The sequence below is a fragment of the Solea senegalensis genome, linkage group LG5, assembly GCF_019176455.1.
Source record: "Solea senegalensis isolate Sse05_10M linkage group LG5, IFAPA_SoseM_1, whole genome shotgun sequence".
NCBI classification, from domain to species: domain Eukaryota; kingdom Metazoa; phylum Chordata; class Actinopteri; order Pleuronectiformes; family Soleidae; genus Solea; species Solea senegalensis.
The window spans coordinates 3488465-3514957 of NC_058025.1; the positions used below are offsets into that span (position 1 = coordinate 3488465).

General features: G+C 40.5%; 2 protein-coding genes across 9 annotated transcripts in view; both read left to right on the forward strand.

The window, feature by feature from the left end:
- The first annotated feature begins 284 nt into the window (after positions 1 to 284).
- On the forward strand, positions 285 to 4492 carry LOC122769363 (E3 ubiquitin-protein ligase NEURL3). Its single transcript, XM_044025848.1, has 4 exons — positions 285 to 429; positions 2453 to 2971; positions 3726 to 3926; positions 4043 to 4492. The coding sequence occupies exons 1-4, from the start codon at positions 399 to 401 to the stop codon at positions 4180 to 4182; spliced, it is 891 nt and encodes a 296-aa protein (XP_043881783.1). The 5' UTR covers positions 285 to 398; the 3' UTR covers positions 4183 to 4492.
- Positions 4493 to 8039: 3547 nt separating this feature from the next.
- Positions 8040 to 26493, forward strand: part of sorbs3 (sorbin and SH3 domain containing 3) — a 34997-nt gene continuing 16543 nt past the window's right edge. For 3 of the 8 annotated variants that reach the window (XM_044025840.1, XM_044025846.1, XM_044025843.1), the window contains exons 1-4: positions 13590 to 13697; positions 23810 to 23882; positions 25498 to 25692; positions 26198 to 26264. In XM_044025840.1, the coding sequence (XP_043881775.1) occupies positions 23871 to 23882; positions 25498 to 25692; positions 26198 to 26264 (274 nt within the window). In that variant the 5' untranslated portion in view covers positions 13590 to 13697; positions 23810 to 23870. Of the gene's footprint in view, positions 8087 to 12619; positions 12688 to 13588; positions 13698 to 23809; positions 23883 to 25497; positions 25693 to 26197; positions 26265 to 26493 lie in introns of those variants that run through there. The other 5 variants (XM_044025845.1, XM_044025847.1, XM_044025841.1 and 2 more) reach the window with 4 other exon arrangements.

Consider the following 26493-nt stretch of genomic DNA (forward strand, 5'->3'; position numbering starts at 1 on the left):
CACATGATGGCTGTTGTTTTTATTAAAAACTTCTATAGTTTATTTGCATGTTTCACAGAGAGTGAGATACGTGCCAGTCTTCAGTTCACCAAGAGAGAGGAAGAGAAAGAGAGAGAGAGAAAACCAAATGACTGACATTTACTGTAAATACAGGCCAGTGATGTATAAACTGCAATTGCTGAAGTAAATTTCCAGATCTTCGCTCCTCCCTCGGCCACTCCCCCTTTTTCACATTCACTTTGAGTTAGTTAGTTAGTGGTTTTGTTTTGATGCAACATGTGCTCAGACACTCCCTCTTCACTCACTGCAAATGACATAAAGAACAGAAGCAACTCACACACGTGAAACATTTCCTCTGTGAAGACGAGAAGAAAACAAGCTGTTGGTCTTTCTTAATCATGAAGACGAGCAACGCGAGCGACACGAGCGGTGAGAGATTTACTTTACTTTAAATATCAGTTGCTGAAAATGCAAATGCTTTTTATTGTATTGATCTTATTGAATTGTTCAGTATATTATTGTATCTTATTGTTATTGTTTCTTTATATTATTTATTTAGTAATGGACAGTAAACAGTAGAATGTTAACCTTTTATTTTAATATTTAATATTTTATATATAAAATATTAAACACCTTTAGCAAGGAGACGCTTGCACACTGTCTAAACTTTTACAAATACTTTATTATTGCTGCCACAGTTGTGTGAGTCGAGTCATCACCAGTAAAATAAAATTCATATATATACAATTTGAAACCATTCATCAAATAATTAAATTATGATCAATAATGAAAAAAGAAAATAATGTTTAAATAATTTTAATATAAATACAAATATATACCACAACAAAAACAAACAAAAACAGAAAGAGAAACAGTAACAAAAGCACTAAAATGGAACTGTGGATTAGAATCCAGAGGGATTAAAGAACAGGGAAAGAATAAGAATCAGAAGAACTAATCTGTGATTTTGGACTGAGATGTGAAATACTGCCCCCTACAGTTCAAAGTTCACAATCATGCTTTAAAGTTCTTAAAAACAGATTGAAGTTTATTCTTTCCCTGCTCTTTAATCTACAGTTCTTTGTTCACTTCTGTGCCATGGTCAAAATAAACGCAGACAGACAGACAGTCAGACAGACAGACAGACAGACAGACAGATGGACACAGTCCTCACCTCCCTTTGATCTGTGTGCGGGTTACTGCGGCAACCGTGAACTAAATGACACATTTGAGCGGTTCAGTTTGTTCAGTGTGTGTGTTGGTGCGGCGTCGACTTTGATTTGGTTTAGATAAGGAAGTTCCACACGTGTCAGTGTGTCTGTCTGTCTGACTGTCTGTCTGACTGTCTGTCTGTCTGACAGTTAATCACATCACTGTCAAACAGGTTCACAGCTGCACAGGTGACTACGTCGGGGAGAAGGAATGTGATCAGTAAAGTCTGCAACATCAAATTGTAAAACATACACGGAGTCAGTGCAGAAAATAAAATATCAAATACGCAACTAATGAATAAACTACAAAATTCTAAAATATTATTTGCATAATTTTGTCTAGTTCTAGCTCTAATAATCTAAATACAACAAAGAAAAGAAAATATTTGTCCCTTTTAATTGTAACATCCCTTAACATAATCATCAAAATTAAAATACAGGAATAGTAAATAATAAGCATCCATTTCATTCATTAAACATAGTTAATATAGTTAATTTTATTCTAAGTAATTGAGGGGCTAATGTCAAATTATTTGACATATCTGAACATTTAAAAAAATAAAGCAAAACTACTTTTTTAATATAACATGCCAAACACAAAAAAAGTCTAAAAAAGATCAATTATTATTGATTATTATCAAAAAAGATAAGATTATCTACTACTACGATACTTATTGCTTTGTATCTGTATTTTAGTTTGTTACACAGCATTAATCGTGTTTATATAAACTATGATATTTTATTGCGGGTCACATAAGCATGGAGTGCTTTCACAGGAAGTTAATTACCTTCGATTATGACACGTGATTATTTTACAGCAACAGTAAAGTCCGATTGGAGTAAGTATGAAAGTACATTTTGGTGTAATGATTTCCTCCACAGTCTCATGTGACTCATATCTTTGCTTTCATAATTGTTTGCCACCATATGCCGGCCACTGATAGTGTTTCCAGTAAACTGCAGAACTCGAGTTTCAGGTTTGATGTAGTTGTGGTCATGTAAAAAAAATCTACTTTTTTAAGGTAAAATTAAAAAAAATTCAACTTAAAGAGCCACTGAAACTAATTTTTATTCAGATTTATTTAGCAATATTATGACCAAAAATGTGTGAACCAATTGGATCCGTACTCAAATCACCACCAAAATCGAATCATTTCTTAATTCACGTCCCTCAAAGACAAACAGAGAAAAAAACAGCTTTTGGTAATCGATGTATAACCCTGTTTATGTTTCCTTCACAGTTGCTCTTGTATCAGATACGATGTCAAACTGCTGTGGCCTCTTCTGCCTCGACCCCCTGACCTTTCACAGCCGCGCTGTGGGAGAAAGCGTTCGTCTGAGCCGCGACTGTCGCCGGGCGGAGAGAACCGGCGACACGTTCCGAAACGGCCTGGTGTTCAGCAACCGCGCGGTGAAGGTCCAGGAGAGGGTGTGCGTGCGGGTGGAGGCGCAGTCGACGAGGTGGGACGGCAGTCTGCGCGTGGGCTTCACCAACGTGCCGCCCTCGGCCCAGGCCCTGCCTCTGCCCTGCATGGCCATACCCGACCTCACGGACCGCCCCGGACACTGGGTGGCTCTCGTGCACGAATCCTTCTGCCGGGTGGGGTCGGAGCTGACGTTCTGGGTCTCACATGGTGGCAACGTATATTTGAAGAGCAACAGCGTCAGAAAACGCAAACTTCTGTGTGGAGTGGACCTCGCGCGGCCGCTGTGGGCCGTGATAGACGTCTATGGACAGACGCGGTCCATCTTCCTCCAGGGTAAGTTTCCGTTCAGATATCAGTAGACCAGTTAGTAAGATCACAGCTAAACACAGAGGTAGTTCTTTTGCTTTTGGCACTAAAGATGTAAAAAAACATTTTCGTTCACTGAAATAAAAATATAAACTAAAGGTATAATAACTATTATAACTGAATTGTAACTAAAATTGTAGTCAAAATATGCAAATATATATATATGGTTTTCTAAATTTATTTCATAAATAATCCTTTAGGATTCATATGAAGTGTGTTTATTTTTCATAACATAAGGAGTTGTGTATTATTACCACGGCAATTTACCCAGGATGCTCTGCGGCACGGATCTGTGCCGTGTGAGCACTAAGGGTTAAAATTACACACAATACTTATTATGACTTTTTTGAATCTTGCACCTGGTAAATACTCCATATAAACTAATACAAACTAGCAAACTCACTCTAAAAACTAATTAAAACAAACTCATTTTAAAAGCAAAAAAGTGAAAACAAAAGCACTTAAGATTTTTATCATGGCACTTGTTCATTTCTTTAAAGTAGATGATATCATTTCCGTTATTATAGATATTGAGGCTACAATAGTTTAGTAGTTCCTCAAACACACTTGGAAGAGAACAGGCGACTCATTTTTTACCTACTGTGCCTTTAAATGTGCTGTAGGAATAAACTGTAACTTCGCAGGCTGTTTTGTTGTTGTTTGATTTTTGCAGCACTAATTCCAATTGTCCTGCTCTTCTTTTTGTTTGTTTTTGCTACAGGCTCAGCGAAGAAAAGAGGTTTCATCACGTACAGATCCTGTCTTGCACCTGCACCTGCACCTGCACCTGCACCTTCACCTGCACCTGCACCTGCACTGTCTCATGCTGACGACATCGACAGTTTGACGTCCAGCGTCTCAATTCTCTGCAAAACCCTCGACGAGTGCGACGCCTCCAGGCGCAGCGAGGAAATCCCAGTCGGTAAGAAACAAAAGTCACGACACAAAGTTTCCATCCTCGACCGCAGCAGGAGGAAGAGTTTGTTTGTTGACGTTGTCACATTTTTAAGAGTCCTCGTCTCTTTGTGACTGTGACAGACAAACAGTGCGTGGTGTGTTTGGACCAGGAGGCCGAAATCACGCTGCGCTGTGGACACCGGTGTCTATGTCAACGCTGCGCTCTCAGAATCTACCACCAGTTTGGCACCTGTCCTCTGTGTCGCTATGTGATCAGCTGAGGAGGACACGTGTCTCACTGTGTCTCACTGTGTCTCACTGTGTCTCAGACAAGTCCCTGTGGTGATGTGAAGATAGCGATCATGTAAAATAATGTAAATATGTTGATACTTTTTGTATTTAGTTTCTTTTACACTGAGATAAAGACAAAAGCTGTGAAGTGTAAATATAGATTTCTTTCTTTCTCTGGCTCAGATGTACAATATGACCTTGTTTTTTTTTACCTTAATTCATGATGCAAATCTTAATCATCTCTTTATTGTAAAATTGATATTTATTAATTAATATGAATTCATTATGAATATTTTTGTAAGATGCAAATAAAAGAGTAAACAAATGTCACTTTCTTTTGTGTTATTGTAACCTCAGGTTGGAAAATATAAATTAATAGTGTTGTAATGTACAATTTAATTAGACAAACTAAAAAAAATAATAATCTAGTAAAAAGGTTGTCGGTACGATAAACGCGCTCGTTAAAATACGATGCAAATCGCCAAAATTAAAAAAACAGTCGACTTCCGGTTGACTTTTTTGTTCGTCTCGGTCTACGACATCTTCCCACCAAGATTTGGGAAATTCGGTGGAACTGTTTTCACCTTAGGGGGCGCTGTAGAGCCCTTGAGCAAACGCGTGGTTCTGGGAACTATGCCAACATCAAATGTTGAGATACTTCCGGGTCAGGTGATGTCACTTCCTGTTACTATATATTTCCTGGTCACTGAGGTCACTTCCCTTTTTCCATCATTGCACCTGAGAGCCCAGAGGAACACACACACACACACACACGCACGCACGCACACACACACACACACACACACACACACACACACACACACACACACACACACACACACACACACACACACACTTCAAGCGAAGACGAGGAGGAAGGAGAGCGTGTTCCTCAGATTGCGGTGAGATCTTTGAACTCTCTTGAACTTTTGGAGCTAAAAACTGAAGAAAATCATTTGAACTGGAAAAGAACTGAAACAAAAAAAAAGTTTCAATTATTAAGGCCTATTTTTTGTTGTTTTTTTGTTTGTTTATTTTATCAATACAACATTATTTAAACTGTATTTTGCGTTGTCTTCACTACTCTTCTGTCCATGTCAGTCATTTGTTGAAATAAGGCTCACATTACATTATTCTTATATAACTGCATGTAATTTTATGAAAAATTCCTGATATGTATAATGAATATTGAGAGGGGGTGGAGTCTGGTGTCTAGTCTAGTCTAGTGGGATTCCCAAAAGTGTGGTCTGTGGCCCCCTGCTGGGCCGCGGGGTACTGCAGGTGGTCCACGAGAGGTCCCTTTAAAAAAAAGAAAAGAAAAAAAAAGAGGTCTCAAACTCGTGGGCCGCAGGCCACATGTGTCCCTCCAAATGATATCAAGTTTACATTTGGGGACCTCTTGATCTGTAGTCAAATGCTCTACCACTGAGCCAGTTTTATTTGTAAAGCCTTTTAAAATAACCACAGTCGACCAGAAGAATGAATAATGAAAAAAGACATAAAAGCCACATCAGGCAATAAAATACATGTAAAATAATATACATTATTGTATTCTAATTGTAAGCCCTTATTGCCCACCGCTTCTGTTTTTACCTGAACAAACTCAGTGGCCCCAAGGTCATTTGAGTTGGAGACCCCTGCTTTAAAGAGGTATAAAAACAAGCATGAACCTTTAAAATTGTATTTTCTAACACACTCTATATTGCACATTCTTATAGCCTCTGTATATACTTAGTAATGGAAAAAAAAAAACAGCCTAAATGCTCTGTGTTCTTAGGGTTCTAAAGGAATAAACGTATCATTTCTCTGTAGTCGAATGAGAACAATCTGCTGGTTAAAATATCACATGTCACCACAGTTCACTTTATGACCACTGAGAGGCAGCGTTGTACCTGTCGTGAGTGAGTCTTGTTCACTTGTTTTTAGAAAAGACAGAAGACGGTTTTTCATTTTACACAAAATGTACTTTTATAGTTTGTTTTTGGCTGGAAATTACCAGGTAAAATCTTTAAATAAGAAGGTAATATCTTATTTAATTTTAATTACAGTGCTCCCTGGTAATGAGAATAAATCTAGGCTGTAGTTAATGAAATACCTTCACATGGAAATGTTTGTGACTCCAAACTGATAATTACCATATATTTAAGTTGACATTCATGGAGGACTATAAATTAAATAAAAAATAAATAACTAAATATAGAAATAAATAAATGAACTGACAAAAGAATGAATGAATTAATACAAGAATAAATAAATAAATGCATAAATACAGTGAAAAAACGTATTCATCAATGTTTTTTAATGGCTGACTTTCATTTATTTATGAATACTTTTATTTATTCCTATTTTAATATACTTATTCAGCAATTTATTTTTTGAATGCATTTTCCAGTTCTAAATATTACCCCATTACAAAGTAAATGTCAGTTTACAAGAGTAAACTGTTATATGAAAGTATTAAGGAACATTTTACAAGTTCAAATCAATGATTTATTTCTAATCATGGCAACATTTTCTGGGCGGAGGATGGAAAAAAAAATGTCTGAGAACAAGGACACATGTGACAGATAAAGTTTCACACTGTGATCGCACAAAAACAGCTGATCTGTACACAGGAAACGCTTGAGTGTGTGTGTGTGTGTGGGGGGGCCTTTACATACAGTTTATGTATACATTTCTACTCATATGTGCACATGCATAGTTCAGCTAAGAGGTGTTTGAGTGATTCTTAATTTAAAAAAGTGTTTTTTCAAATCTGTTCTGAAAAAAATGTGAGATCATTCTTTAACCTCTCTCTAATTTTCAGTCTTATTTGACCAATTTTAAAATCACTAATCTATCAGCTACCTAGCTAGCTAGCTAGGTTGCCCAAATCTTGGGTAGCTAGTTAGCCAGCTAGCTATGCAACACTTAATTATCTAACTTGTTTTACCAGTCTTACGCTGCCATTGTCTATAAACTGTAAAACAAACCTACCTACGGTTAAAAGGAAGTCACTTGACTATCAAAGTACAAATACTTTGTGACTGTACTTAAGTACAACATTCACATATCTGTACTTTGTTATTTATATTTCTAGCAAATGTGACTTCTCTACTTTAATTCAGGGGCCACGTACAGTTCAATTTGATCTACAGTTAAGAAACAACATTTTTTTCCCCTTTGTTTTACATTAATGTAATAAATGCAAGTGCAATTTCAAAAATATTATGCATAACTTTACCATTTAAACGTGTGCAGTACAACTTCACAGGTATCTGGAACTGAAAAATTCGGTATTTCTCCCTATGATTTAAAATGTGAAATGCATCCTGCAGGTTCTGGCTCCTATTTCTGACAATCCTGCTTTAGAAAATGACTTTAGTAGAAGTTAAAGTAAGGGATCCCTTTAAGATACTTTACACAACACAGGCTGGATTCCACAGACTTAACTGCAGACGTTGCTTTGTGCTTGATTTAAAGAGCGAGACAGTGATTGATGCCGCTCCACTGTCTGTTGTTGAGCCCTCGTCTTCTGCTGCATGTCTGTCAAACACTAGAGGGCGGTGCCACCAAGCCTGGGCCTGTGTCTGTGGAAGCTCTATTATTTCCAGCTGTGGATGGAAACTATTACTGAGCGCCTTCTCCTCCATAATGAGCTTCACAGTGTGAGCTGACACACACACACACACACACACACATATTTACTCACTCCTACATGCATTGAGTGAAACACTCAGACCCACACACTGAATCCTCCAGCAGAGATAAAAGACACTGTGTTGGTCTGAGAACGAGGGAAAGGGAGGGAGACGCAGAGAGGAAGAAGAGGAAGAAGAGGTTCCCTCCTTTCTTTTATTCACTTCCCCTCTTCTTCTGCACTGAGACGACCTCACTGCTCTGCCGCCGTGTACAGTAAGTACTGGACAACTTCACACTGAGTTTTTACTCCTCTCAGCCTGTGTCATTTTGTTTTGACTGTATTTTACTGTGTCTCTGAGCATCATGTCACTGCTCATCACCGTCTCACTGACAGGTCGACGATTGAGACCTGTTCTTGTTCGTCACGCCGGTTTCCAGATTTTCCCGCACTGTTTTCATTGAGCAACAGTTGAGCAATTATTTGTGGGGAAAAGTAAACATGAGGAGGACTCGACCACAGTCCATGACAGAATTTACTGTGTGGTTTCAGGAGGATGGTTGTCGTCGTCATCCTCCTCAAAACCTCCTTCTATTGTGTCTTTAATTGCTGTTTTGGTCTGACATATTTCAGATGAATGCATTATTGTTCTCCCCGGAGACTTGTTTTGACCCTGTTCTGGGCAACACCTTGTTTTACAATCTAGCAACAATATGGCGCAATTATGGCGATAACTTAGGAAAACAGAAGTACTATTATGGTAATGTCATCTTATTTGATTAGTAATAACATAGTAATAACTTGGTAATAACAGTAACAGTTAAGCTTGTGACTTAAGAGGGGATGAATTTAACTTTATCATATGATAATTGTCAACAAACGTTTGATAGTAGCCTTATTATCTCATTATTACCGCTGTTATAACCAAGTCACATTAGAACTAAGATGTTGTTACTGTAATATACTGTACAGGTCCAATATATACTTTTTAATTCGATTGTTAAAATTCAGAACCAACAACCAAGCAAGAGAGCGGACAGGGAATCAATTCTATGTAAGAAAACAAACAGAAAAGTCTTAAAAAAAGCTGCGTCAGCGCCCCCGTGTGGCTTGTGTGTGCACAAGTTGAAGTGCGAACACATCAATGATCAATACAATGACAAGGTGGAATAAAAGAAACAAATAAAACGGTCAATCCCAGAAGGTTTAGCAGTGTGATGATCTCTGAGATTAAGGACTTAAGATAGCGGTTCGGTTTTGTGGTAGGAGCTCGGAAACGTTAAGGTTGAGGTCTTTTTTTTAACTTTAAATGTACACTTTTAATGGTAATAATAATATAGAAAACAACCAAACATCCATCGACTATCAACCGCTTATCCAAGATCACGTCGCAGTAGCAGCTCCAGCAGGGGGCCCCAGATTTCTCTTTCCACATTTGTCTTGGTGGATCCCAAGGTTCTCCCAGGCTAGTGAGAAGATATAATCTCTCCACCTGAGGTTTCCTCCCAGTTGGACTTGCCAGGAACAGCTCGCTTGGGAGGCGCCCCTGTGGCATCCCTATCAGGTGCCCAAACCACCAGAAGACTGTGGAAACCCTAGAAACACTAGTTTCTTTATGCAGGTGGTTCATAACGAAGCCCTGATGGCACCAGAGTCAGTTCTCCTGCGCGGACATGTTCAGTGGAGTCCATGATGCTCGAAGCCTCTGGAGATAATAACTCATATTCAGATCTCTTTGTTCCAGATTCTGTTCAGACTGTTCCTTCTTTCACTGTCAGGCTCTGAAACCGGCAAACAAAAGAGAAACGGTAATCTGTTATAAACGCCCTCCTCCGTGACTCCATCTTTTTTTCTTTTTTTTTGACTCATACTTCCTGTGAGCCGTAGGTCTCATGAGGATTTGTGACTCTGCTGGAGATGTTTGTCCTCATCAGTCAACAGAGCTGCGAGTCTTGCTCGGGAAGAAGAATGTTTGTTTACTGCTAAAATAAACCGTGATGCCGTCGCGTTTGTTCTCAGAGACATTCCACGAGTCCGTCCTCAGAGGACGACCTGCGGGATGAATGAGACACACAGTGTCGTCCTTATCGGTTCCTCCTACACGGCACCGTTTTATCTGCACACTCGTGTCTCTCCAGTGATATATATTATCTTCCTGTTTGATGGTGGCTTTATCTTGTGATGTGTGCAGACATGCCACCTCTTGTTTCTGTGGAATATAAGAGTGGAGCTGGGGAAAAGCCAGAGGGCTACAGGCATTAAGCACTTATTGATTACGTAACAGATTGATGTCATGGTTTACATAAAGCCACAGTGCGTCACCTTTGGCAGATGTTTGCTCTTGATGTTATTATTCCGCCTCTGTTTGGTCTTGGTGAGCAGGAGCGATTTGTGTGCCGCGTCAAGCAATACTATCAGACCTGACTGAGGGAGAGTTTGTGTGTATACAGCAGCAGAGCAGGGGTGGGTGGAGACAAGAGGAGCTTATCCCTTCATGTTGCCAAAGACGAGTTTTTTTATTAGAATAAAACTTAGTTAGTTGGAGTAAGACCGAAAACATTGGGGTCAACCATCCAAAGCAATAGACAGTGGACAATAAAAGTGTGACAGAAGGACAGCAGCAAACGTGAAAGGGAAGGTGAGACCTGCTTTGCTGTATGGCGTGGAGACAGTGGCACTGTCTAAACGACAGGAGGCGCTGGAGACGGAGATGTCTGAGCTGAAGATGCTGAGATCTTTGTTGGGGGGGCGTCCAGGAGGGACGGGATTAGCTCAGGTTGAACAGTTTGGAGGTAATGTAAGAGAGACATGGTTGAGATGGTCCACAGACCACAGAGAAGGTTCATAGATGTTGTGAAGGAAGGAGGACATGAGGACAGTTGGTGTAACAGACAAGGACATACGGGAGAGGTGTGTCTGGGAGAAGACAGTAGAGGAAGAAGAAGAAGAAATATTTTGTGTGTTCAGTCCAATTCCAACCTGTTTGTCGCGTCTCACTTTACTAGCGCAATGTCGCTGTTGTGTTGCCGCCGTCTGTCTTGACCTAAACTACTTCCTGTGTGCAGCGTGGGAATGTCACAGGATGACGAGACTTTACAGTGGGAGAGTCATGTGGTGCTGACAGGTGGCTTAGGTGTAAAGTCATTTCATAATCTTTTTATGGCTATGACCATATTTTAAATTGCAGTGTGTGTGTTATAGACGCTTGAGTTCTCACGGATGACTGTGACTCTGAAATGCCTTGTCCTGTCTTTGCAGTGGTGAGTACCAGGCTTTTGCTGCACTCACCACCGGTGTGATGACCTGGTTTAGCTGCAGAGCGGCAGTCTCCTGTCTCCTGTCTCCAGGAGGACACAGATTAAGAAGGGGGAGGAGCCTCTCGTCTAAAAACCTTGTTGCTTCAGGTTCGGAGGCTCAGCTGGTTAAAAACAGTCCAGTGAGGAGAACGGGCTCAGTAAATGGATCTTTGCCCTGTTTAACCAAGCCAGACCACTGAATTATTAAAAAATAGCTGAGCGCTTCAGTTTCAAGTTGGAACTGGCCACACACACACACACACACACACACACACACACACGTACACACACACGCACAGCTATTCTTCTTAGGTCACTCCCATTCATTTAAACTTTAAGCATAAGATTAGATTCAAGATTCAAAGTGTTTATTGTCATATGCACAGTAAAGAAACACGTTTCCCTGTACAATGAAATTCTTACTTTGCTGTCCACTCAAAAACACCAGCATAAAGTAAAAAGTAAAAAAGAGATGCTTTTGTAAAAAAAAGTATAAACATACATAAGAAAAATATAAATATTACAAAGAGACTAAAATAACATATATGCATAAAATATATACATAAAATAAGTGTAAAGGGTTAATGCCTAACCCTAAACTTAATTTAACCTTAACTGAACCACAAGTCAAAATCTTAAACTTCACCAGTTCCTCTTAAATGATAGGGTTTGCCTTATTAGGACCAGGTTTTGGTCTTTTTTTAAAGACTATTGGTTCAGTGTTTATGGCAGAAAAGAAAATGTCCTGGATCCAAATCTGAATACTCACTCATAAATCACTCTGGGTGTGTTACATTTGCTCCTTCAGAATTAAAATAACACAAATAACAAATATGGAATATAAAGAAAACACAATATTAGCATCAGATATGAAATACAAACATTATAAGAGTATATGCTTTGGTGAGAGATAAATCCATGACAATAAATATAACTGAATAATAAATAGGATGTGAATAAAAAGTATTTATATAAAACGGTTAAAGGTACTTGAAACAAATTCCTTAGCCCCATACCCTAACCCTAAGACCAGGTCTTAATTGTGAAAAGTTGTGGGGCCTAAACAAAATGTCCCCTCAAAGATAGGTTTTTAGTTTTTTTGGACCTCAAAAAGCTATAAATACAAGTACTCACACAGGTTTGTTTAGCTGTCCTTCTTAGGACACTTAAAATTAGGTTTTGCCTCATTCGAACGAGGTTTTTGGTCCTGACAGTCAGTGTTTGGACCAAAAAACAAGGTCCTAAAGAGGCAACAAATACAAACACACACACAGGTTTGTGTAGCTGTTCTTCTTAGGTCACTGCATTGACTTGCATTCATTCAAATGTGGTTTTACCTCATAAGAACCAGGTTTTGGTCCTGACAAGGTCAGTGTTTGGACCAAATACAAACACAGTGACCCCCGTCTAGACCCAGCTACGTGTTATTCTTGCTCCAATCTTTGAGTTTGTTTTATTGCCTGAACACAAAGTGCATGTGAGTGACTTGAAGTTGTTTGCACCTGTTCACAGGTGACTGGATCACTCGCCTGCAGAGATCGGACCTCGTAACCTCGTCTCGTGTCTGAGCCTGTGAGCAGGTTAGATTTCAGGGTTTGCACTGTTTGTCTTCATTGGCAACAAATGTGGACAAACTGGAAATCCTTGCTTATTATTTTGGGCTTAAGTGTTATTCGCATGATCAATTCTCTGCTCTGTTGTAGCAGGAGAATGTGCTTCACTCCTTTTTGGACTGTTCTTGGCTGTGTGTGTGTGTGTGTGTGTGTGTGTGTGCGTGTGTGTGTTGGAACGAGCTAACTCGGTGGAATTTGACGGACATATCAGTACACACACACACACACTAACCACATCTCCTCCTCTGAATAATGTGCTGCATAAAAGTGCTAAACATATTCGAGTTCCCTCTTACTTCCTCCTACATAGACGGGCGTGATCACTGGGAGGAAAAGTCAGCGGGAATTGCAGCCGTCAGTGGCTGATGCTGCATCGCTGAGAAATGACTGTGAAACACTTCCAGAGAAGAACACAGAGCTTCTGTTCTCTCCTCAGGCCTTCAGCGAGGCACAGACCTGGCCTTTGCACACAAAAGGAGAGGTGGTGCTGGGTGGTGCTGGGTGGTGGATGGGGGAGGAGAGGAGGCATGGGAGAGATAAAGTAGGCAGTGGGTGCTGTGGAGTCATTGGTCAGTGTCTGGGCGGTGGAGGTGATGAACTGTTTACGTTCCCCTTTGGTGAACCCTGCGCTGTGAAATATCACCTTATCACAACAATGGAGCTGCTTCAGTGAAGGAGGTTGAAAACTGACAAGAGCCAAGAGCCAGGGTTGGCTTTTGAACGGAGGGCCGGAGTGGGTTGCTATGGTGACGCCTGTCAAGCGGGAAGTCCTTCGTGTCAGAGTAGGCAGTGCAGGGGCTGAGAGAGAGAGAGTGAGAGAGAGAGAGAGGGAGGGTGAGATAAAGAGAGGGAGCTTGTGTGTCCTGGCCAGTTTCATGAGTAACAGAGTGAGTGAGTGAGAGAGTGAGTGAGCAGGGAAGGTCTGCAGCGTGGTTTACGTGCAGAACACAGCGAGGTGTTGAGGTGCCGTGATAAAGGTGAGTGCACTCTTTCTCATGGGAGCACAGGGAACTTAGATATAAAGTGGGTTTACGTCGGTTTGTTTTGATTTTTCACATTTTAAAAACACAACCCTGAAAATCAATGATTCAAATCTTTAGGTTTTTAGTACTAGAAGTAGAAAAGTTGGTGTGCTGATAGAAAGTAAATGTGTAATAGGACGGATATTGACTTTTACAAATCACTTAACTTAAATGTCGCTCCAGCTTCTACTTTGTAAAAAAAAAAAAAGATAGAAACAGTGATGAGGAAACACCAACAATCCCGAATGCCACTGGAGCTCTTTATCAATTTCCTTCTTCAGTGGTGACTCAGACCTTAAATTTAGCCTCCAATATTCCCGTAAAGCTGTAGCACGTAACTTTTATACCTAAACATTACATTCAAATCACCGGTGACTGAACTCACTCGTTTACATGCGCAGTTTCATCGAGCTAAGACCATAGTCCGACTAAGACAGGCAATCGGACTAGGAGAAAAAAAGATTTATTTGCCGCATACGTCTGACTCCGCGTCCATAGGTGGCGTTGTATCTCTCTATAAGCCAGTGTGTATTGAGTTTCCTGTTGACCTTTACGTCACAGAAACAAACGGTGAATGGTGAGGTGGATCATGCTGTGGTTCTGTATGTTCAGTACCTGCTCTACATGTTAGTCTTGATACAAATTAGATGGAGAATGACTCTTGTGGTTGCCGTGTTGTCTGAAGAAAGAAGCCGCCGCTGTCTCCTTCTACTTCCCGGTCAAAGACTATTTGTAGTCCAGTGTAATTGGACTATGAATCGCATTATCCAGGTATGTTAGTCCGACTAAGACTAAAACGTTTACATGACTTAAGAAAATGGACTTATTGTCTTAGTCCGACTACAATCAGACTTTTAACGTGCATGTGAAAGTGTTTTGTGCCGTTCCCACACTGAGCACAGGGAATTCTTCTTCTTTAGTCACAACCAACAGCTACATAACTGCAAACAAGTGTCCAGCGAAGTGTCAGAAGTGGATTCAACCACTAAAATCTTCAGCAGTTTGTTGTGATAAGTGAAGGTGAGATGTCATGTTCAGATGCAGTCACTCAAAATCTGTGACAGCTCAATGAAAACAACATTATTGCGGTTGTGTGTGTGTGTGTGTGGGTGGGGGGGATCTGTGTGTGTGTTTTTTGTGTGTGTGGTTGGTTGTTTTGCAAGTGTTTTTGTGCGACGTTGACTCACCTGTCATCTCCCCTGGTTGATGCCCGCTGATTGCTCAGGGCTTAACACGCTGCGCCGCAGGATTAGTGCCGCAGACTTTCCCAAGAGATTCCTCTGCAGCGCACCTGAAAACAAGTGGACCCACGTGATGTGTGAAGTTCTGGTGTTAAAAGTGGCCTGTGGTCGAGACGCTGTGATTCACGGCTGTATCACAAACAGATGCTAGGTGTTGGTTCTGGGCAGTTTTGGAGTTAGTTCAGATAAAACCCTTTTGAGAACCAGTTTGCTTTTTACCCCAGGCCAGCAAGGGGGCACTGTGGGGAGCATTTTCCCGACACGCCATCCCATATTCCAGCTCTCAAACCTCGGGTCATCGTGACTGTGAGGTCTCCTCTTACTGTCAGTGTGATTTCCACAGCCAGTTCTGATTCCCTTTGTGATATCATTAACAGGGTCGCGCTGCCAGCGCTCATATTCACAGGCTGCACTCAAAATGACAGGCATGAGGATTTCAGACATTTCCCATGTGGTTCATACGGAGAGACCAGTGTAAATTTGGTTACAGCTGTATTATTGCCTTCTATACTTTTTGGACAATTTGGCTTACTTTGCTCAATTTTACCTGTGATTTGAGACAAAAATTCATCTTTTCTGTCACTCTTAACAATGTAAATATGTAGAAAAATAACTTTTATACTCAATCCGTCCGTTCCTGAATTACATTTAGCATTTCGATTTAGATTTAAACACTTGTAATTTCTTCTGCTCTGCGTTTTTTTCACTCACAACAATAACATGAGTGTAGAATCATGAGCTTGGGTTCACTTTCTGATGAAGTGACTGATCCTCTTGGTCTTTTTCCTGTTTTTATTTTACATTTTTTTGAAGTTGCATATTCCGCACAGCCTCTCGTCATTCTCGTCAGGGCCTTCCTGTGTCACAAATACACCACGTCCTGTACCCATTTCAAAGTAAAAGCATTCTACTCTTTCTGTTCCCTGTTTACATTCATTTTCCCGCCCAGCAAGGCTTTTATTGTGAAATATTTGCAGGCCCAGCACATGCACATCTTCTTACTGAAGAGTCCTGGCATTTTACTGAGTTCAGAGGAGGATTTAGAGCATTTCAACGTCTATTATTTTTTAAAACCAAACCCTAAGTGAAACTTAGCAGAAGCTCCCATTAAACTGGGTGACGCCATCAAAAGGCGCCCAATGAAAAGGTTGGTTACCTTCGATATAAATATGGATTGAGATATGGGACTTGATGGGGTCTAAATGTACAGTTAATCTGTCAATAGCTGCAGCTCCTGATTCAGATTTAACCATCACATGGATTTCTGTTTTAAATCACAAGGAAAGAAGCGCCAGTATTGTGCAAAGGTCTCAAATTCTCCGATTCTTTGGCATTCGGATTGGAATGATAATTACACTTGGTTTTATATAAGAACAAGCTGTCAATGAGTTTAACGCACACATGTGAATGATGATACACACGTGTAATGATCACGAATGTCTGGAATAAACCTGGTGTCGTAGAGCTTTTTCACAGCAGTAACATTATATTAAGGTTCCACTCCAGGTTTTAGAGTCAGAGTCTAAATATTTGACACTTCGACCTGTAGAAGCATTTTTATTCTGAACAATGTGTTATTTTAAAACTGCAATAATATTTACCCCTTGTTTCTGAACGTGGTCCAATAAGGCGATTGAGAATTAATTATACCATATGGTCATTAGAGCGCTGCTGAAACAACAAATCTAAAAGACTTTTGCACAGTAGATTAGATGTGAGTTTAATAACCAATAAAACTGCAGTCTTGTATAAAGTACATTACATGTAAACTTGAGTAAAAGTACAAGTATCTTTACCAGAAAATGCCTGGTAGAAGTAAAAGTCTTAAAAGTATATGACATTTACTGTACTTAAGTATCAGAAAGTAAGGAGTTAGGATAAAGCCATGATGGCTCAGTGTTAAGGTTCAATTTGTGGGTTCAATTCCTGGCCCTGCTGGTCTGTATGTGACACTTAATGTTGCTCTATATAACTTCAGACCAGACCATAATACCAACTCTTCTTCTTTGGATTTTATTTGGTAGTAACAAAGATAGTTAGGGGAAACGTAGTGGAGTAAAAGTAAAAGTTGCTAGAAATATAAACAAAAACAAAGTACAGATATGTGAATTTTGGACTTAAGTGCAGTAACAAAGTATTTGTAACTGGTTAGTCAAGTGACCTAATTTTAACCATAGGTAGGTTAGTTTTACAGTTTATAGACAATGGCAGCATAAGACTGGTAAAACAAGATAGAGAATGAAGTGTTGCACACCTAGCTAGCACCTAATTATCTCGCTCTAGCTAGCTAACTAGCTACCCAATTACACAGCTAGCTGCCTAACTTTTGAGCAAGCTAGCTAGCTAACTGATAGATAGATAAATATATATAATGAGTAACAAAGACAGGGGAAATGTAGACAGTCAGTAAAGTAGTTAGAGGTGAGCTTAACTTTGTGTGACAGATTTTACTGCACACTCACATAAATGAAAGCGTGATCATGACGCCTGATAAAAACCTGATAGAACGGCTCAGTACGTCAGCTCAGTGTCTGGATCCTCTCCTCTCTGAGGAGGAGGAGGAGGAGGAGGAGGACGAGGAGGAGGAGGAGGAGGCTTTGATTTACTCCCCTCTTACCACCTCCGAAATTGACAAGAAAAAGCACACAAACACACGCTGACTCCTCCTGCTGCTCAGAGTGAAGGAGCACCACCATACAAGGTGGTGAAATACCTCCCACCCCAAATAAATGTGTGTGCGTATGTATCCCGCCCCTCCAATCACTGCATATTATAAACTTGCAGCTCCAGCACCATTTATGGGCTGCGTCCACACGTCGTCTGAGTTGCAGAAGGTTGTGCCGCCGCCCTCACGCGACCTTTAACGTCCCCTTCACGTAAGCACTCGCTTAACGCGTGCGGCCGTGTTTACTCACCAAATGTGATTGTGATTACTTTTTCACCGTCAGGATTTCTTGACTTTTTAAACGGCGTTGCTTCGTCGTCACATTTAACCCCTTCAGTGTCGTTTATGGGTAACATCCGCAAACACACTGCTTCACGAGAGGATCACTTCCGGTTGTTTTGGTTTGATATCAGATCCTGGTTATTGTTTTAACTGATAAGTGACCTCCTTGAGCAAATATTGAGCTCATGTATTGGCCCGTGTTTTGCTTTCGGTGTGTAAATGACTTGGAGTGTGTTTATTTGAACGTGCACAGCAGTTTCCACTTCCACGGAGTCGATGATTAACTCTGTTAATCGCTCACTCGCCGCACACAGAGGCGGAGGCGAACACTTAGGGATTCACCTTTGTTTGCCTTATTTGAATCCACTGTCATCACCGACACGTTCTGCGTCTGACCACAAACCACTGATCCCCAGCTGATCACAGACGTTTGTGGGTCAACGCTGTGAAAGACAGTGTGGTCACACTGAAAGCCTTGGTCTTAGGTCCAGGACACGCTAACCACAGTGGTCAAGGGCGGTGTTTGTGCACCACATCCGCTGTCCCTCGATGAGACAGATCACTGGGTTTGACGGTTTAGTTCCAGAAAATCACACGACACAAAGACGAATGACAAAGCAAACAAAATGACCGCAACTGCTTTCTTCTTCAACGAGACGAGCAAAACATCAAGTGTCTTTGTCATCTTCTCCACGCTCGTAATTAAAGTTGAAGTCACTTGACTATTTGTATTTGTATTTGACTCCAAATGTCCAAATTTCCAGTTGTCTTCTTGTGTTGGCTTTGTCTTTGTCTCTGATGAGCTGCAGATGAACCGCCAATCACCGAGATCATCTCTCACTGCCCCGCCCCTTTTCATCCCAAACGTCGACATATTTTATTCATAAAATAAAAGTCAGAGTGTGCGCCAACAGTGGATATCCACTAAGCCTAACCTGGATATTTATCCTAAGCCTGACCTCGGTCATATCCTGGTCCCTAACCCCAATCTTCTCCCATGAACTTCATGGAATCCACAGTTGGCTCACATTGTTGCGTTTGGGTTTACATTGGAGTGATTGGTGGATACTTTGTGCTTCTGTAAAGTGACGCTCTCAGGATGCTGATACAGATTCAGCATGTTGAATTATTATTCTTAATTATTAGTGAGAATAAATCATAAACATCTGTGTGCAGCAGTGGAGAAGGAGGTCATTACAGGTCAGAACTCTAATCTCATTCTCCTGCACAAGAAAGAGACTTACTTTACTCTGACCTTCTACACACTGTATTTGACAAATGGCTTTGTTGTGTTTCTTTGTGAAAGTGCTACTGTTTTATTTCTGCTCAGTGGAAATCTCCCATTGTGGCAGACTCGCAGGAATCACATGGGTGTGGTGAAGTTCACCGACCCTGGAGCTGCTGAGGGAATCTGGCTCAGCAGCTCCAGATAACCGCGAGGTTCCTCTTTCTCTGCTACTTTAAAAGTTAACTTTCCTTTTGACTGTTTCACCGCGAGTATGAGATAATGAAAAGAGCAGATAACAGCTGACTGAGCGGGTTTGGACGTCTTCAAAAGATGTGAAAAATGTCACAATATTATAACGCCATGGCAACATGTCCACGCTATAATTCAGGCTGTGTTTGAGCTGCATGAACAGAGATGATGTGACACTGTTTGTTTGCTGCCCTGTCAAGCAAAACTATCAGACCTGGCCCACCGCTTCATATCAAGTTATCATTAGTTATTTCTTGTCTGTTTTTTGGTCTTTGTAGATACATCGTTTTCCTCATGATGGAATAATGTGATATAATTTCAAGCTCATATTTCCCCTGTAATCCCTAGTGAAGAGTTGTTGTTTTTTTCCCAAAAGGTCATGTGAGTGTGAGAGTGTGTTACACCACTGTGTTTTAACGTTGGTGATCATGGTCAGTCATTTTCAGTTGACACTTGGTATAAAAAGCTTATGTTATATATAATAATCAGTACCGTCGCTGGTGCACAAAAGCCTTGTCTTAAATCTAACGCGCCAAAAAGTGTAGATTTTCTATTAAAAAAACTAAACCCTGAGACCTTGTTGTCTTGTCTGTGGATACATAATCAGTATCATAGTCAATAGTTTACAGAGTTAAACATCTGCTCCAGTGCTTCGAGAGACCGGATGACTTTCCGGCCGATAGTTCCATTCCAGATTTCCCTCTTGTTTCTCTTTCTCCAAGTTCTACCCTTCTCTGGACTTACATGTGAAAAAAACAAAAAAGAAAGAGCGCAGAAGGCCATAAGAGGTGACGTGTTTTTACTGGAGAACTGGACGTGTGAAACACTGGTTTGTGCATCTGAGGCAGGGACATCATTCCATCTCTGTCTGGACCTTTTATGGCTCTGTTTTTTCCCTCCGTCACAAACCACTGGTGATAATGGACGTCTCACCTAGCAGGGGTTAGACTTGTAAATACCTGGACTCTCACGTCCACATATTTGGGCACGATAGCATCGGGGTTCACTTCACATACCAACAATTCTACTGTCCCCATGGTGAAAGCTTATATCTGCCTCTGTTATTGAGCCTCACTAATTACTTAAGAATTCACTGGATTTTCAGAGCAGAGACCCAGGGAGAGCCAGACTTCTGGATCTGGAGAGGGCTTTTCTTGTGAGATATCTCCACGCTGATGTGTCCTTATTAGGAAGGATTGCGGCGGTCGGGGCGATCGCGTGCAGTGCTGGACAACTTCTCTGTTCAATTTTTGCTCCCCACAGACATGAGACGCAGAGACAGTTATGTTATGACATGAGTTTACTCATCAGGACGTAACGTGCATGAATCACAAGGTTTCAGGCCTCGCACAGAGCAGAGGTACCGTTACTCCTCCTACTGTGGGATTTACAGTCTTGTTACAGGTATGATGTGTCACATATTCTGCATTACATGTCCTATAACGTCCAGTCTTCTATTAAAACAAGGGAAGCTCATTTCAGGTCCAGATATTTATACATAAATATGTATAAAAATGAAACAAGGACACACGAAAACAAGGACATTTTATTATATACAAAGAAAAATGGTCTGTATCACAGTGACAAACCAGGAGCAGGAGAAAGATTTATTATTTTACTTTCTTGCAGTGTAATCGCTTCAAAACCAGCACTGGTGCATTTCCTTTTTCCAGTAAAAACACGACTACCAACTGACGACATGCACGGTCACTTCTTAGTTTTCAGTTTCAAACAACTGCTGAATGACAATGTAAACGTTTCTGATCGAGGAGGGAAGTTTTGATTGCTAACGTCACTTTAAAAAGTCCAAGTTTCGCAAGCGAAAACTGACGAGAAGTTGGAAGTGACATATATATTCAGCAACTGGTGGCCCGTGGGCCAAAACTGGCCCGGCAGCATTAATGTCCGGCCCGGAAGATGAAAAATTGTTTGCTTTTCATCACAAAAATGACCAAGTTGAGTTAGAATTCAGAGCCTTTATGCTTAAAAAACAGTTTTAAGACATGAGTCACAGTCAAAGTTAACACAGTTACATTTGCCATGTTTGTACAAGCATGAAAAGTTCAGGTTTTGCCTGATGAAGACACGATGATTTGGTTTTCAATAGGTTAGAAAATGTCTGGCCCGAGGTTAAGTTTACTTGCCGTCAGACAGAAAACAAAGTCACTGTGATGACTCCGGGTCGTGTCATGTGGTTAGACACCGTCTAATCACTTCCTGAGTTTCTCGTGTTATGTAAGAGCATTTACAGGGAGACGGCGACTCTGATAGAGAAAGTGGAACATAGTATACTGCAGCGTACAGTAGCTCTTGTTCTGTCTGTGAACCTCGTGCACACAGAGAGAGACATATTCTCTGTCCTCACCACAATGATTATGAACTGATGCTCAGCTGGAAACACCACATGGAAAAGTCATCAGTGGAATCTGTAGCTGCTGCTCACTCTCGTCAAGCTATAATCCCATAGTTTGCACATAGAATATCACAATCCTTCCACATAATTAAGCATTTAAGTTGTATCGTATTTTGTTTTTGCGGCAGTTTGAGTTGTTTTCTGCTCTGTTTGTCTTTTACTTTGACTTGTTTTGTTTTGAATGTGCTTCGTGAATAGATTAGATTGGATGTAATGGATATATTTAAGGAATTCTGAGCGGATCCTCACTTTCAGTCGCTGACCTTCTCAGACATGCAGTCCCCCGGACTCCAGTCTCTTACAGCATTGTATGATTATAGAAATAATGAGGCCGTCATGTGAGTCACGCTCATTGTTTTGGGGTGAGTTTTTCCATGGCAACCCGGGGGAAAGAAGAACTGGGTGACGCTCACTTTCCTCCTCTCCTCCTACTCGTGTGGGGTGGGATAATGGAACAGTTGTAATGTCTGATGTTCTATTATCTGTGATCTAAGGCAGAGAGCGACAGAGAGAGAGAGAGAGAGAGGCTGTGACTCAGAATGTTGAAAAGAAGATGCGACGAGAATCGTTATCTTCATGTCTGACCCTTATCAAAACACGCCACGTTAGGTCCTGAAAACTTTTATTCTGCATTTAGATTGTTACATTGATTGGAACTGTTCTTTCACATTGATTCCCTGCATCAATCTAGACCAAGGTTGCTCAAAGTGGGGCCCGTGGACCAAAGTTGGCCCACCAATGAGTTTAATTTGGGTTGGGTTAGACTTATATTTTTTTAAAAGAGGTCAATATTTTGCGATGAATTCTCATCTATATATATATCTATATATATATATGTATAGATATATATATATCTATATATATGTATAGATATATATACATATATATGTATATATATACACATGTATACATATGTGTATATAACAGTATATTTCATATAAGAATATTATGTATGTAGTATTTAATATATAATATAATGGAAGTACCTCACAAAAACAGTTTTCTGTGACAGAAACTTACATTATAAAAGGATATTATATGAAGGTTTGCATCTGTATCCCAAAATTCTGAGAAAATGTTTGGCCAAACAAAATCTAATGGGATTCTAGTGCTTTTTTCTCTCCGCACTTTAACCTTGAAGGAGATCAGTCATGAACTGGCAATATTCTGTGTGTGACGAGATTGAATCTTTCTTTGATTAAAGATCAGATGGAGACGTCTCACACAGAATTAGCGTTGAAACGATGAGACAACACCGAATGAAACTCATAAAACAACACAGCTGTTGAGCAGCAGCGAGGTCGAGGCCATGCGGGCATTTCTTTCTTTCTTTTTTTAGCAACGAGCAGCAGGAGAATTGGAAGACAATGAGGTATTACACGTTAGAATGTGATCACATGAGGCAAAGTGTGAAACTATGTCACTATGACTCAGCCAAACACAGACGATGATGAGATCCATGCATGCACATGTTAACAAGACCGTATTCTAAAAGTTTATGTTGGTGTTTTAATATAGAAAATGTTTTCAGAAAGATTTTCTATGTATATGTTCACAGTCAAACTGTCTGGTGCTCTCTATTTTCTACAAATCTAAAATCTCTGTCTGTGATTTTTGTCCCCTATAGCATTTTTGTTGTCACCAAAAAAAAAAAAACACATTTTATTTGATTTTATTTAAAGACACTTTCTTCAGAAGTGATCCTACATTTTAGTGCACGTTTCAAAGCTGCACTGTGTCATTTTTAAACCTCTGAAACTCAGATGTTTGCTGCAGCGCCACCATCAGGACGACATGGCTCATGTTTGCAGCTGAGGAAGTCTGGGATTGGACTGGACAACGTTCAGTTTATTTATGTGAATAGAAAGTAATAAAGTCAGAATAATATTGAGGGGAAAAACAAAGCATCGTCTGGACTTTTTCTTTATTTACAGTAAAACAAATCAAAGTTTTCTCATAAAAAAATGTTTGTTTTTTCTGTCTCTGCAGATACATTTGATGCTGAGTGGAAGAATCTGACCTCCATCACACAAGGACCATAACAGATCACATGCAGTCTCAGGTAAAGCTGTGATAAACTCATTAAAAGGGGATTTATGTCAAATGATGTACAACAGTGGCCTCTAGTGTTTAAAACGAGTACTGCACTCCTGATTGAAAACATTGTCGAGCGTTCTTTTCCAAAGTTTCCAGAAACCCAGAGCTAATATTACACCGACTGTTTTCTTTACAAACATTGGACATTTCCACATGTCGACAGTGAAAGTGTTTCTGCAGAGAAAAAACATGATGACTAAAAAACAAAGAGAGTGTGAGTTATTAACTATGGGAGCACATTATCTGGACGTATTATTCTGACCACTGTTTCAGTCTGCAGTTTCCTTAATCTTCATCATATTTGATCATGTGAAGATTTACGAGGGTCAGACTTTCCCTGAAATGAAAAGAAAAATTGACTTTCTTTCCACATCTGGAGTCAAATAACATAATATGAGATGAGTGCATATACTGTCCAAGTCCCTGGACATAAATAACACATTATACAACCAAAGCTGCGGGGCTGTACAACATCTCACTGAGGGCAGGGATTGGCCCGTGGGCCGTAGTTTGGACACCCCCGACTTAATACAATAACTATCTTGCGTATACCCCCTTTAAATGTAAGAAGAAACGTAGAAAAATGAGGTGACGCGCAGACCTGGCGCATGTACTGTACAGCGTTTAAAGTCTTTCTGGAAAGTTCCGTGTGGACGAGGACGATCGTTTTTGAAATGATGTTGAAACCTTTTTAAAAACGTAATATCAAGTTAGGGTTGACTTTCTGTTTCCGTGTGGATAAGACTTCAGAGAGTTCAGGCTCAAACCTGGAACTATCTTTATCTTTGTCGACGGTATTTATTTAAAAAAAAAAAGAAGGTTTATTTGAATTTGAAGTATACGTTACACACATTCACTATGTGAGCTATGTGTGAAATGTCCGCTCTCTCTCTGGGACATGTTTTCTACTAAACTTTCACCTGGACTCGATCTCGCGTGGACCGCTCAGTCCAGTCCTTTGGCACAGACCACAGTTGCAGCGTTGGCCGCTGTAGTTGAAAGACTCTGGGTCTTTTTCTTTTTTTTTCCCATGACCTCCATGACCTGGCAACCACACAGAGAGACCAAAGCACCTGATTGAAATATGTCGTGTTCCAATAGAAGAGCTCGAGACTCGCCGTGATGAGTGGGAGGGAGGTAAAAAGATCACCATGGAGACCATGAAACAACTCCTAGCCCTGCTGGACTGTAACGCCGACACCAGCGACCCTTTCCCAACCTCTCTGGCCGTGACTCCGCCCCCTGGCTGGAGAAAAAGGGAGGCGCAGTGAATAGAGAGTTAATGGGCTCATAATGCCCCCCCCCCCCACTCAATGAGGCCCTTCTGTAGTCGTGGAGCGAGAGATGATGAAGTGGGTGGAGCAGCACTTCCCACTGGTCCTGCTTTAAATAAATTAGGGGGCCTTCTCATCAGAGGGCCCCCCCCCACAGAGCTCAGCTTTTTTCCAGGAGAATAAACTGAGCTGCTAACAAGTCCTCTTGACCTCCCACAGAGAGGAGTGTTTACTCAGGGCCAGCAGGAGAACATGACAGGAGCAGAGTTCACACAGCTTTGTTTTTGTTTTGTCGTGTGTGTTTAGCAGCCCGTGGAAGTGGTCGGTGATCCCAATGGCTCCCGGGGCATCGTCTACCACTCCGAGGGGCCCGGAGTTTCCTCGGGACAGCGGATGCTTACTTCTCCAGAGATGACCCAGGAAGTGGTCATCTCCCCCGGACTCCCCACTCCTCCGCTGAGCCCTTTCCGCTCAGCGCGGCAGCCATCTGGAGAGTTCAAGGTGAGCACATGAACGTCCCGGAGGCTGGAGTTCATCACTGTGTGTGGAATTTAGTGAACAAGTGCTCCACCCTGTGGACATGTGGAGCAGTGGAGGGAATGGACTTCTTTATTTTGAAAAATGTATAAAAAAAATATACTACATATATCATATATATATGGATAGAGATTTAGATTAATATAGCATGTGTTTTTATGTAGTTGTTTTGTATTGTTTTTATTCTAATTTGAGGGCATTCATGCACATTATGAGTCCAGTGAACAAGGTGCGACATACAATTGAATTTAAACAATTATACCTTTGTTATGTCCAGTTTTATACCATTAATATAAACTGCTGTATTATTTCTATTGAAAAAAAATCTATAGAACATTCAAATCTCAAACTATACCTATTTTCTTAGGTGTCAGCATTTTTATTTTTACATTATTTTTACATTATATTACACTGAGCTGTGTGTGTATGAACTTATCTAAATAATAATCATTATTATTATTATCTCAAGGTCCCTGACGTAAATGGAAGTGGAACTCTCAGCTTTGGATCGTATTATGGCCCCTCTCAGTCACATGGTAGGTGTTTTTAAAATCACAGGGTTCAAGAAATAGAAATCTGTAAAAGTTTAGGATAATAAACTTTGGAATGTTCTCCTGTTGCACTGGTGCAGATCTAATGTGAGGTCATTGGAATCTCATGAAATCACAATTAAAACATAAAAATGGATATCAAGCAAAAAGAATAGAAGCTCCTTTTCCTCATAGACTTTCATTCAAACTTTTTGTACTTTTGTTTTATTGTATT